Source organism: Lethenteron reissneri, chromosome 33, assembly GCF_015708825.2.
Source record: "Lethenteron reissneri isolate LAM-NWPU_2019-01 chromosome 33, ASM1570882v1, whole genome shotgun sequence".
Classification (NCBI taxonomy): domain Eukaryota; kingdom Metazoa; phylum Chordata; class Hyperoartia; order Petromyzontiformes; family Petromyzontidae; genus Lethenteron; species Lethenteron reissneri.
The window spans coordinates 14,381,799-14,395,316 of record NC_083811.1 but is presented as its reverse complement, the minus strand read 5'-3'; the positions used below and the strand labels follow the sequence as shown (position 1 = coordinate 14,395,316).

At 44.6% G+C, this 13,518-nt stretch overlaps 1 protein-coding gene across 6 annotated transcripts in view; it reads right to left on the bottom strand.

The window, feature by feature from the left end:
* Positions 1 to 13,518, bottom strand: part of LOC133350367 (adhesion G protein-coupled receptor B1-like) — a 196,710-nt gene that overhangs the window by 52,513 nt on the left and 130,679 nt on the right. For 5 of the 6 annotated variants that reach the window (XM_061564674.1, XM_061564679.1, XM_061564677.1 and 2 more), the window contains exons 15-17: positions 7,661 to 7,730; positions 4,499 to 4,595; positions 2,101 to 2,141 (exon numbers count right to left, since the gene is read on the bottom strand). In XM_061564674.1, coding sequence (XP_061420658.1) covers positions 2,101 to 2,141; positions 4,499 to 4,595; positions 7,661 to 7,730 — 208 coding nt within the window. The remainder of the gene's footprint in view (positions 1 to 2,100; positions 2,142 to 4,498; positions 4,596 to 7,660; positions 7,731 to 13,518) is intronic. The other variant, XM_061564675.1, reaches the window with a different exon arrangement.

Here is a 13,518-nt window from a genome sequence, read left to right as displayed (position 1 = left end):
AGGGATGGGGCTTTGGAAGTTGGAGACCGCTGCTGAGGCAATACTGCGAATGCTGTGCCGAACTCTACCAGCGTCTACTGCTCCAGCATCTGTCTACGCAAGAACTCTATTTGACTGTTTTCATTCACGAAATGACCTACCCTGATGTCTAGAAGGATTTTTGCTGGGACAGCCGAGTGTTTTGCTATCCCCCCCTCCCCACAGTCTGCCAAGCGGATGAGCAGTACCCCCCCCTTGCCCTCCTATGACAGCGTCCAGGCTAGCGGTGCCCCCCACAGAGCACACGGTGGCAGATTCCTATTGGAATGTCTTGCACTACACACTGACGTATTTGAATATAGGCGAGCGAATGTCAGACTCGTGCATTGCTTGGTCCTTCCTTCCGCTTGCTACGGCACCCGTCGACCACAAATATCAACCTTCACCACACGGTCATGATGCCCGTTATCATCGGCACTACACCTGGCTGCACCGCGCAAGGCGAACGAATAGCTGACAGCTGCCAAGAGAGCCTGGAGACGAATGGGGGGGGGGAGGGGTAGCTCACTCCGACACGCAGGACGCAGGTGCGTCACTCGTGATTTGTTGCTCTTTGTGCGCCACTGTTGTCCGCTCGCACCGCGCTGTGCACGGCAGCAACCCCGAGCACCGGCCGCTCTCCGAGCAAAGGACTTACCCAGTGCACATTAATGCCGCACCGGATCTGCTGCATCCCTTTAGCATCAAGTGATGCAGCACCGCTATTCACACAGCGGTAGGCCGGTATTCACAGCGGTAGGCCATAGCATGTAAGTGTAAATGCCCGGATACTAAATGATGACTGGAACGATTCACAAATTTCCCCCCAAGTCAAGTTACACAATGGTGAGCGGCGCACAGCACTCTGAACCTGCACACCCGAGTATATTCGTCCAAATGATGAAGCACACCAGCACTGGTTATTCAAGGCCTTCGTATAGCCGAGGATGCATGGAATGACCTCATCAAAGTCAGCAACACAAGTTGCATAGAACAAATAGATATATCGAATAATTAAAATGGTTAGATGTTTATATCAGGAGGTCTTGGGTTCGATTCCAGCCTTGACGCTTGTATATTTAGAGTTGGCATGTTCTGCCCATTGTCGTGTGGATGTTTCTCTGGGCCCTCCAGTTTTTCCCTCCACATTTAGAATCAACATCACGCGTTTACAGTAATTGGTTGATATACATTTCCACGTGATAATTTACATCGCTGAGCTATCATTTGTGGCCAGGTCGCTTCTGAAAAAAATCTATATAGCTCAGTGGGCCTTTATCTGCTAAGATAAAAAAAATAGTTTATTTTATTTCCAAATATCCAGGAACATAGCGAATTTATCTTTGTTACCTTGATTGTTAACATAGTACTTGATGCAACACCAATCTGCATATGCTTGAGTAGAATGTAGTTCCTCAAATATATTTCCTGCCCTGTGTGAGTTCTGTGAGATGAAGGATCTGGTCGAATTAAATGGATGAAACAGGAGGTGAAGGATATAGGAACAGCAATGCTCAATTATGCGTAAGGTCTAGTTTCATAAAGTTAGGGACTTATTCACTATCAAATTTTGCGTGATAACGTTAAGAACATGAATCAATGGTCACTGCCTATCACCTTCATCACAATTTGTACGAGCAGCAGCAGCTGCGGCTGATGGAGTTACGTCAGCTCGCGTCCACACTCCAGCCTGCTAACCATTGCTGAATCGATATAGCCATAAAAAAACATTGATCTTCAATATTTTCACTTCCCACTTTAATAATAATAATGATTTAAATGTACATAATGTAAAATAAACAATATCCGGTGAGGTGGCGCTGTGAGTACAATTGGAAAGTTGTGAATTCAAACCAGCAGTAGGAGGCCAACTCTGCCTATTATTCTGGGGTTGATAAAACCGAGTACTACTTTTTTGGAAGTCAACAGTGGTCATTTTATCGAGAGCGGCTGCCACCATGGGCATTAAAATTCCACCGCTCTCAGAGCCTTGAGGCGGAGATGAATGCTACCCTATTTCTCCTCTGACCAAGACGGCACCGACTTAACATGTGAAATTATGTGAACGATGTGGATACGTACATGTTTACCGGGTCCCAGAAAGCACAGTATGAGTTTGTACCCTGCAACAAAAATGTTCACGCAGTTTAATTCACATAAAAATGGTTATTTTCTTCGAGGCATGAACTAATATTAATCTAACAAAATTGGAAAAATGTCATGATCGTGCCATTGCTGTTTGAACAAATTGTAAAGATACTCCCACAATTAATAATTCAGGGCACAGGGCACAATTCATTTAACACTAAGCCATAGATTTTGCATCATTTATTATTCACTTGTGGTCAATTTTAATATTGATTACATTTGTAATATCCGCTTCTTAAACATTAGGCATTCCAACTAAAATTGTATCCTTGCAAATTAAAAAGAACTTAAATATTCACTAAACCTTGCAAGTACTATGCTTTAAAAATAGTAAAAATGTATAGACCAACCTGATCTATTCACCCATCAGCTATTCACAAATCTACTTGCGATGTTGTTCACCAATGAGTTACCTGTCGTTTGTGTAAATATATATGAAAATGTTGTGTCTCTGGGCATTTGCAAATTAAGTAATGTAATGTATTGTAAAACACATTACACACACTGCGAGCGTTAAGCTTTCATCACTTACAGTCACGATGTGCTCCAATGCCTGTATCCATGCCAATGTGAATGAACCGTTAAATGGTAGTCATTCTGCTGTGATTCACAACATTAGTGTAACATTTTGGGGATTCTTTGATTTTATGGAGGCACCGCTGACGTTGGTAGTTTGGGGGAAGGGCAACACTCACATCATTAATACATTGATATGATTTTGACATAGTTATGAAATAATAACTGCAGTGTAAATAATCCATTTGAGTTAAATAAAAATATTGTGTGCATTGTGGGTATTCCACTGTTATTTGAGGTTTGTAGAGGTATTGGACAGGCATTGTTGAGACGTTTCTTTATTCATAATAACGGTTTGTGGGTTAGAGCGCTTAAGTATAAATGTGTCGCAACCCTCCACCACCCGACACAGCCAGTAAGGTTTGTCACGTAAACAACGCGCCAATTCGTTACTACTTCAGCCCACCGGTGTGTTGGAGAGTAAATTCACAAAATATACAAATTGAATTACGACGTTTTGCTGGTAATTACGTCCAGCATCATCGGGTGATTACCAGAATAGTGAAGCAATTCACCTGATTCCCGTCTTAAAAAGAGCAAGAAGACGTCATCACTGTGAACCCACTATTCGGCCAAAATCGCCCAATGATGCTGGATGTAATTACGAGCGAAACGTCGTACTCAAATTGTACATTTTGTTGATTTACTCTCCAACACACCGGTGGGCTGAAGTAGTAACTAATTGGGGCATTGTTTACGTGACAAACCTTACTGGGTGTGTCAGGTGGTGGAGGGTTACGACACATTTACACTTACGCAATCTAACCCACAAACCTTTATAATGAATAATATCTGTCGTGAAAGCCTACGTGTTCAACTGACATTTCTTCATACTTCCATGGTTAAGTGTACCTAATCAAATAATACGTTTAAATGGCATACGCATGTGCGCTGTATTTTTTAAAAACAAAATTAGCAAACTCTTCCAAAAAGAGTTGTGTGCGATGTGACCGAAACTGGGCTCAAATGTAATATGTGCATGTGTAATTTGCAAATGAATCCATTGTTTTAAATTCTGGGAGCCTGCTCCGTCATGCTCACTAACTTAACGGTTTGACTCTCCCATTCGTGAATGAGCTGTCCTGCAAGACTAAACACTTAATATCGAGTGAGATGGCACACGCATAATAGTAATAAAACAAAGCAATCGGACGCCTCATCTGTGAAGTCGTGCAACAAAAAACAACACACTCCTTTAGAATAATCTGACGCCGCTCTGGTTGTGTAAAGCGTAGAGATACTGCTGCATCGGTTTGCGCAGTCGCACGGTAAAGCCGTCCGGGCTGCGCCAAGCATTGTTTGTTGTGACGTTCTACGTCGTTTCGCTGCCCGCAGTGGGTGACGTTCTACGTCGTTTCGCTGCCCGCAGTGGGAGCAATCGTTCACCACGTGAAGGAGCGCTGCGCAAAACGTGTGACCTCTTACGACAGCATTCGCATAAACCGCTCTTGCTGCAATACACCGGTGTCTCGAGTAATTTGTTTGAACCACGGATCACGGGGGGAGACCATGGTTGTGCCAACTTTCCTTTTGAAGGTCGCAGTCCACTTCGAACGTCAATTGCTAACTGAATGTGAATGCCCTATTAACGGAAGTTCCTGAAGAAGGTCCCGGCACGTGGAGCGGAAATGCCGGACGATGTGAAGCACAGCCCGGAAACGTGTCATGGAAGTGTGCGCGTGGTTTTTGTTTCATTTTCAAGGAAATAAATAATCGAGGAACGACAGAGTGGCAGCGGCGTGCATCGGTTGCTCACGTTAGCCGTATGGCTGAAGTCCAGTTCGAGCCTGACAACGTCCGGAGCGGGGTTCATGCTCACCGAAATGATCCGAGACTGCACTATCGTGTTGTTCCTGAAAGAGGAAATGTTCACATCACACATTAATGGTGCCCAAAGCGAGGGGTCAGGCCCAATCCAAACATGTGAGTGTTGCACAGTGGTTAACTGGAATGAAGAAATGATGTAATATCGACCATGAAACGTGACAATTATAGCTGTCTGCCTAACTTTCGGATTTCGTAAGACTTTTCCATATATTTTTTAGAAAGGTTAATCCACCACTGTGGTCCCTCCATCCAAATTGCGGTGCATCACATCGGATTAAGCGCCTGAATCGTATCCGAGGTTATGCACCTTGCAGGTATATAAATTCCATTTCCATGATAAATTGCATCCATATTGATACAAATAAATGTCCTGATTTGATCAACTCATTACTGTAATTCCAACTGTTTATGCAAAATTTTCTTAAATTGCCCCCAATTTTTTAAAATTATTTTTTGTGATCTCCATAGGACAAGGGTTCCATGTATTTCGCAGCAATTTTCATCACCAAACTCTTCTGCTCCGGAATTGCATCGTGTGATATAGGCTCCACTCACTATTAAAGCCACCAGTTAGGGCTCTAGATGTCAGTGGTTTTGAGTAAATTAAATAATAGCATTCCCCACTTTCTTTGTCGTGATATTGAGTGGCACTGTGAATCTCGAGTTATATAATTAAGCAATTATGGCATGGAGATTGGAAACAATTGGAAGAGTTCGCTGCGAGTCACCCATCGCTTGGTGCGATTTGCATAAATCCATTCTTGCGTTTGCATAACGGGGGCAGGTCAAGCCGTTTCAATTCAAATTATGATCTGAAAGAAATAAAAACATCTTCCACCACACCAGTTGTCACGGATACAAAGGATGGAAAGTTTCTCAAAGTACGGTGAGCCTCGCAAGGAAGTTAGCGAACAGATGGGGAACACTTTAGATGATAGCATTCTTTCTTTTCTCGAGTGGCCGTTACAAATTTGCCGCGTCATCAATTTTAATTCATTTGGTTTGTGCTGGACTCAATTTTTATTTGTTTTGCTGCCATAAACCGGGTCTCTTTCCGTGTCCTCACACTGGTTGGTGCAGCCACCGAATGGCATAATCAATCGTAATTCATTTGGCAAGCTCACTTGCTGTCTGGTAACATTTCCTGGGGGGTAGGTGGATCCAGCGCTGTACATTTAAATAATCCAATCAGTGAGCGGGAACGTATGTCGTGAATGCAAAGCACGGCTCACTGCCTTGAATTAATGGTATGGAAACTCAAAGCAGCGTCCATTTGAGGCTGGTTCAGTAAATCCAATCAGCGTGACGTTGAATTGAATTGGGACCATAAACATTCATTCAGATGTGAAGTTCATCATCATCATCTCCAACAGAGGTTAACAGCAGCCCCTCCTCCCTTCTCTCAATGACGTGCGGCAATAATAAATAAGGTTTAAAACTGTGGTCCGTGACGCGGCATCGACAATACTGGGCTCGTGATGAAGCTCTCCCCGGAAATCATAGCAAACGGTAACAACTGACGAAGTGGTAAAGGTTTTAGAGAAGAAAACAAAAAATCTGGCCTACACAAACTGACTAGAAAGTTCGATGCCAGAATTGAAGATGGTCAACACAGCTCGGCAGAGCAATGATGACAGCCACTTGGTTGTTGAGAATACAAAAAAACGTTTCAAAGGCATGTGACAAACAACGAATTCTATCGAGTCTCTGGAACAAAAGCAATTCGCGTGAATAGCCATAAGGGGAACAATGCTACCCAAATCACTACATCTCAGAGGCTCTACCCTGTGCAATACGGCAGGAATACTATGCCTGTAATACAATGTACTTGTCCATATATGAACGACACTCGTTTTTACGTCCCCATTCAGCTGGGGGCACAGGTGCCGCTATTGAACACATCATGAGGAGGTGGTGTAGCACCTACTGTGCCAGGTCATCTTTTGCTCCTCCAGTTTCTGATGCTTATATATATCCTATGAGGTACACATTTAAGGCTGGGTCGACCTAGTAATACTTGATGCTATTGAGTAAGAGTTGCAATTCAAGTTATCCATGGTCAGGAGGATACCAGTGCTTATAAGGCATACAACTGAAACGTGTACCTGGATAGATTCAACAATACACCTCCTGACCATCTCACAGCTCAGCAGGTTTTGGAGTTTCATAAATTTCTACAGGATTCACCACCACTCCTGTGTGAACTTCTTTCACACCGTTCACAGCCAACCGTGCTAATCGGAGGTGCAGGGGGAATCATTAGAGCACCAGGCACCCATTTAGGGCTGAGCGGACCGAGAAGCATGTACGTGGTGGCGCTCACCTCTGTTGACGGCCCTGAGCCACTAACAACTCTAGACACTCCACAGTCAATGTGAAAGCTCAATATATCACGTGCTTCAAGATTTGAACTTTTCGTGACTGCAAGGATCCATACTCTATGTTTTTTTCGGTAAAGTCACATAGGTGAAAACAAAATAAAAATGAAAACAAGCAATACAAGCCTCCGTCATCAGGTGCGACTGCTCCAGCAGTATAAAGTAAGCTAACAACGTGTCTCTAAATAGTTCGCTTTATACGCTACAGTAATTTTGCTGGAGCAGTCACAACTGATAACGGAGGCTTGTGTTGTTTCCGAAACGTCGTGATTTAATTTAGTTGTTTTCATTTTTATTTTGTTTTCACCTACGTGACTTTACCGAAAAAACTAAAGAGTATGAGTATCATGTGCTTGTAGAGTGTGATACTCTAACCAAATGGGGGAGCAGTGGCACCGTGGTTAGCGCACTGCGCTATCAACACAGCGACTTAAGTTTAATTCCTCGCCATGGCTCACACTCGTGGTGAGTGACAACTTAGGTGGTTCTGAGCGTGTGTCCCCCCCCAATCCCTTCATCAATCCTCATGAACTGGCGTGGTGAAGGAAAGTCAAACACACCATCATTACCAATGAGGCGTGGGGAGCCTTCATCCGGCCCAGAGATTGACAAAGGGCCGATGTTATTATGCAGTGTGCACGACGCAATGGCGTAAGTTTATGGAGTAAATGTATCATTGTGAATGCAGAAATTATGGTATTGCGTGCGTTTACCTTGGTTTGGGTAGGAAGGTTTCCAGATGTTTGTAGATCACAATTCCCACGACAAACACCGGCGATTCTGCTGCAAAAGAGATAACATCCGAGCATTTAGCAATAAAAAAACAGGGCGCAGTTTGTTATTAAACCCATTCATAGTTTATGGACAAATGCATCAGATTGTCAAACAATGAAGAAAAACTATTAAAATGCAAAGTGTTCCATCGGTCTTGTAAATCAACCCTATCGAAATGTTTCAAGGAATTTTCTTTTTATTATTTATGCACATTTCATTAAAACAATAGATGCGCTTCTACGTAACAAGTCCGTTAAACATTGCACAGCTGTGCTCCTGCCATTATACACAGACGTTCACGTGTAAATATACTCGGTATATGACAATTACATTCCATCCATGAGACTCGATTACTTACAATTTATGCAAATTCCCGTACATGTAAATTATACATTTATGCTGCTGAAGCAAACGGGGGACTACAAATGAGGCTGTGAGATACAGCACAAATGAGAGAGTAAACAAATATATAAAACCATGATCCCAAATCACGTTAAATGCTTGGTATTGCCGGGAGTTGAATCCTCAACGACTAAACTCTGTTCGCATCGACAGCTGGTCGTCAGGGTCTCGTGCCCACCCACCCCGCGGAGAAAAACAAATTCAGCTGGAGGAAAAGACGAAAAAAAACTGAACTGCACATTTTTACGTTTTTAAACTGCTCGCAGTTTGTGACCTCACAAGCCTCTTGGTTAAGGGCGCGCCCGTGATTGTTGTTCCGCAGCAATGGGACTGGGCCCCCCGACCATCTGCTGAGAGCCAGAGGTTTATGAACTCGAGACCGCAGCCCGTGGGGTCACGCACGCGCTCGCAGTTGGATTGCCGCTGGGCCAGCGTTCTTCATTGCAAGGCCCCGCGGGCCACTGGCGGCCCCTGGTGGCTTAGCAGCGCGACCCCTGACCTGCGGCCCCCCGACAATACACAGATGTGAAAACACCCACCCATCATCATCGTCGTGCTGCTATCAAATCCCAATGGTTTCAAATGTGTGGTGGCCCTCACACTCTGAAAGTTCGTGAAGAACGCTGCTCTGGGCCATGAAAGGGCCCACGAGTATTCGGCCCCTTGCTGCTGCATGCGCTCGCCAGTTTCTACTGTTAAATACAAGTTCAAGTTCATTTATTTGGTATAGCCATGTGAGCCATTCGGCTCTTGAATCGGGTGCAACCGCAACAAACAAAAACATGAACAAAAAACATCTTAAAGTGAATATGTGACTGAGTGCAAACATAAATCCAAGAAAAGACAGCAAAATATTGCAGAAAAAAAAACACCGTACACCAACGCTGTGTGCAAAAATCCCAGTGGGATGCAAGTCAAACAACCAACAACAACAACCACAAGACAACTTAGATTAAGGCCATCAGTCTAACTCTGTACTACAACAAACAAACATGGCTAAACCAATAAACTTTTCGAAATCACCAAAATAAAGACATGAAAGCAATGAAACAGTGATCATAGGAACTGTGACGGAATTTTCATAACAAATGGCATAAACAACATGTACTACCAAAACCCTGCAGCCATACGGGACACACACCCTCCCATAGCCCCCACCCTTCCCCCCCACTCTCCTCCCCACCACCACCCGGGCTTGTGCCCCCCCCCCCCCCCCAATATATTTCCCCACTGGCCGCTACTGTTTGTCCGCGTATGGTAAGCACCATGAGGTCGAGAGTCCATCCTGGCCACTATTATTGACGACACCCACACCTCGCCATCTCGTCCACCCCTATGCCAGACTATCTCTGAAGAGTTGCGCTTGGTTGCTGCAAATGCTGGAAGATCTTGCACAGCCGACACGAGGACACCTTGACTCCCGCGATCTCCGCGGGAGTCAAGTGTCCGCACTATGACCGCGTCACAAATATAGGTAATCAGCCATTCGGCACTGGGAAAACAAAGGCAGCCGGGTATGGATGTGAGCCACACCACGTCCTTGTCCACCATGCCAGCCTTCATAGGTGCTAACAGCAAATTCCACAACAGCCTCTTTTAGCTAGATGGGGGGCCTTTATCTTTGCGTGTGTGGCTTTTACGTGTTGTTGTGCGTAACAGCACTATGCAGTAAATAATGCTTCTAACAGGGCCTGAAGAAATGTTCCATGCCAAGTGGATCGAGCAGCTGAAATTTTTTTCTGGAATGTTTTTGTTGCGGCATAAATGCTACATATGATTCAAAACAAGCCCAACATACATACATAACTGTCCCTTCCACCTTCTTCTTGGTTCTTTCGGTAAAGTCACGTAGAAGGGAAGTAATAAAATAATAAAAATAAAACATAATAAAACAATTCTCACGACGTTTCGGCCACAACGCAAGCAGCCGTCCTCAGGCGAAGAAATGTCCCTTCCACCGTGCGGGCTGAGGTTTGGCAAAATGTCCCCTCCCCCATTCGAGGAGATGGTCTGGTTGGGTGACTATATGCGGGATGAGTTACAGTGTCCACTGACAAGGCCATCATTCCACCAAACAATTGGACAGAATGAAAAGCGAAAGCAGGCATGATTGGAAGCATGTAAGTCAATTTTTTTAATACAAAATTACTGCATTTGAGGAATTAACAAAATGTGTAATGTTAAAATGAGCAGTTTGACACATCAAGACGTAAAAATGATACAATTCACAATGTTTGTAGAGAGGGCCGTCGAGAAGAAAACTCATGGACAAGTTTAGTTTGTGTTTGTTCCCCTGAGTTATTCTGCAAGGATCTGAAGGCCACGTATTCGTTTAAGCGTAGAAACCTGTGCCTCCTGTCGTGACGTCGGCATAGTGCCACATTGGGGCAATGTCTCCTGATCTGTGGATGACAGGCATGGGTACTTGCTCACCTTATCTTTGCCCGTGTATCTGTCACAGACTTCAAGGGAGTTGCCACCCTCTGGCACGTGGCACACACGATGCGTCACACGTGACGTGGCCTGTTGTGGTGCTGTTGAGCATCGAGGGCTCGAGACAGTCAATGCAGCACTGAGTTTGTTTCCTTTTTGGAAATCACCATGTCGCTTCTGATGTGTTGTTGTACGACAAGGGGTGGCACTCAACTTGAATATTTTAGACTTCCTCTTGCATGCGATGTTGCCTAACAGAGTTTTAAAAGTTCACCTTATCTCTCCCGCATAGTTACACCATGATATTTGAGGTAAGAGTCCATAATCCCACGGAAATGTCACCACTTTTTGTGATTTTAAATTGTCCCCCTATACGTTTGATGTGTGCTTCCGTGTGAACGTAACAAGACGAGCATTTTGCGACCTTAAAACTAGATGTTAACTTCATCTCACGATCAATATCACGGTGGTCGTGAAATGTAGTTTCGTGTCATTGAACCTAACCGTGAACTTTCAGGGGTTTGTGCGAAGCAGGATTACAATCCATAGCCTCAAAGGAAAAATAAATATTTGAGTGCAGGCAAGACTATGACGATTCTGGGACTGATACTTGGAAATATAAAACACACGGGGGGGGGGGGGGGGGGGGATATGACCGAGTTCACTTTCACTTATCACGACTCCAGGTAAAATAACACTCAGTCACCGAAAACCCGATCCGAAACAAATGAAATAATGCTGCCTCCTGTTCGTGCAGATTCCTGAAAATGCAAATACATCCAAGTTGCGAAATCGCATCCCCAGAGAGATTGGGGAGACTTTTCCACCCGCCGGCGGTCAGGCAATGCGCTCCGGCATTATTATCGCCGGTGTCAGCGGGGACTAGGAATGTCGAGGCGGTCGGGAACATTGCAAGTCCGAGGGTAACACATTGCATAACCCAGCAGGGTGGTGGCTACGTCTCGGGCACATGACTCACAGTCAGAACATTGCTAATTGAAATCCCAGTTGGAGGTCCACTCGGCCCATCATTCCCTCTGGGGTCAATTAAATGAGTACCACTTCAAGATAAGTCGACAATCGTCAGCCACTTAATGAATTAGCCCCTACCAAGGGAATGAGGAACGTACAGTTTATGATGCACGAAGGGTTATGAGACGGAGGGAAAGAGACATTGCAATAACAGGAGAGGATTTTAATGGACTGCATAAAAAATGTATCTTTAGTTTTAACAGACCGGTTTTGAGGCAGGGGTAATGTCTGTTTTGCTGTATGGGTCAGAGTGCAGGCCTTTTACCAATGCTACTTGTGCCTTCGAGTCTGTAGTTTTGAGCGGAATAAATGTGGCCAGAAAGTTGGACGCTTGGAATAGAATGTGACAGGAAACCTTTGTAGATATAATTGGATCCAGGTGGTTGGGATGGTTAGAGCACACATGCAGAATGCAGGAGAATAACTTTTACCAAGACAAACGTTTGAGTGGCATCCAGAGGTCAATAACCTCTTAGCCCCACTGTGGTGCAGTGTACTGTAACATCCTCAGACCCTATTTACCTTATCTTTCCACGGATGACAATTCAATTGTGTTTTTGACATCGGTGGTCATGAAGTGATTTCCCTTCAGTATCATATGCAATGTGGAGTGTGACCTACCAACAACCACCCACCGGTCTACTTTATGACAGAAAAGGAGTTTTAGTGTCCAGTTCATCTCTGTTACAGAGCAATTAGGAGAGGGATATACAGTACCCAAGTAAAATTGTTATCAGTTTAACACGTAGGATTTCGCGACCAATATTATCCATAATAGATGTTTTGTTTGGTTAAATCGCGTGCATATAAATGTGTCGTTAAACCCGCCACCACCTGACACAGCCAATTCTGGCTGCCGCCTGATGAGGCTGGTTGCAATGACCTGCGAAATGGCGTACTTGAATTGCAGATTTTGTGTGTTTACTCTCCAACACACTGGTGTGCGCTGAACTTGCAACTAATTGGCACGTTTTGTTTTACGTGACAAACCTTACAACTGTCTGTGTCGGGTGGTGGCGGGTTTAACGACGCACTTATATTAACACGATCTAACCCTAACCTATGTTATGGATAAAATCGTTATCGTAGACGGCACCCACAATAAACACGTGCCCCTCGCCTCCCGCACCGCCTTTTGTTGCACGGCACGCGCGAGCAGCACACGTCGCACCGGTAATCTCTAGGGCGATCTTCGGTCTTAATGCGAGGATGAAATATGTACGCTCGATGTTTCTGGCGACACACACACGGAAAGGTCACCTATCCCAATGCCAAAGGCTACATCTCATCCCACCAGTATATATTTTATTGAATGGAAATGTACCACACGTACGCTCGGCGTGTCGTGCCACGTTCATTGCGCCGACGTCACCGGCAACAGCGCTGACGACGTGCCACGACGCTTGCATTTATATTCACTTACTCGGGAAAGCCACACCGAGGCTGAATACTCTTTTGCAGGAGGGTCCTGCTCACATTGTGTGTGTGTGTGCGTTTTTAGCTATGGGAGGAAACTGGAGAAGATGCGGAAAACTCATGCAGAACAGTGGGAAAACATAAAAAACGCCACACAAAAAAACACCCGAGTCAGGAATAGAACCCAGACTTCACCTTGCTGCGAGGCACGAGTGTTGCCACCGTGCTGCCAACCTGCCACCCAAGTATATAAATATCACCATGACCACCATATCGCAGCTGAACAGAAGTTTAATTTTAAACTCATTTGATCCATTACCTAACTTATTTGCAAAACCACGGGAGTTCAAAATAACAGGCACCTTCACAGAGTCGTTCCAATCTTTAAAGTTTCCGACCTCTGAAATAACAGCACTTGATGTCGTCTTTCATTGTAAACGTTAATGAAAACCATTATAAAGATGATTTGCAGCACTGAAAATGTGAACGTACATTTGCTACCTCTCGAAGTCGG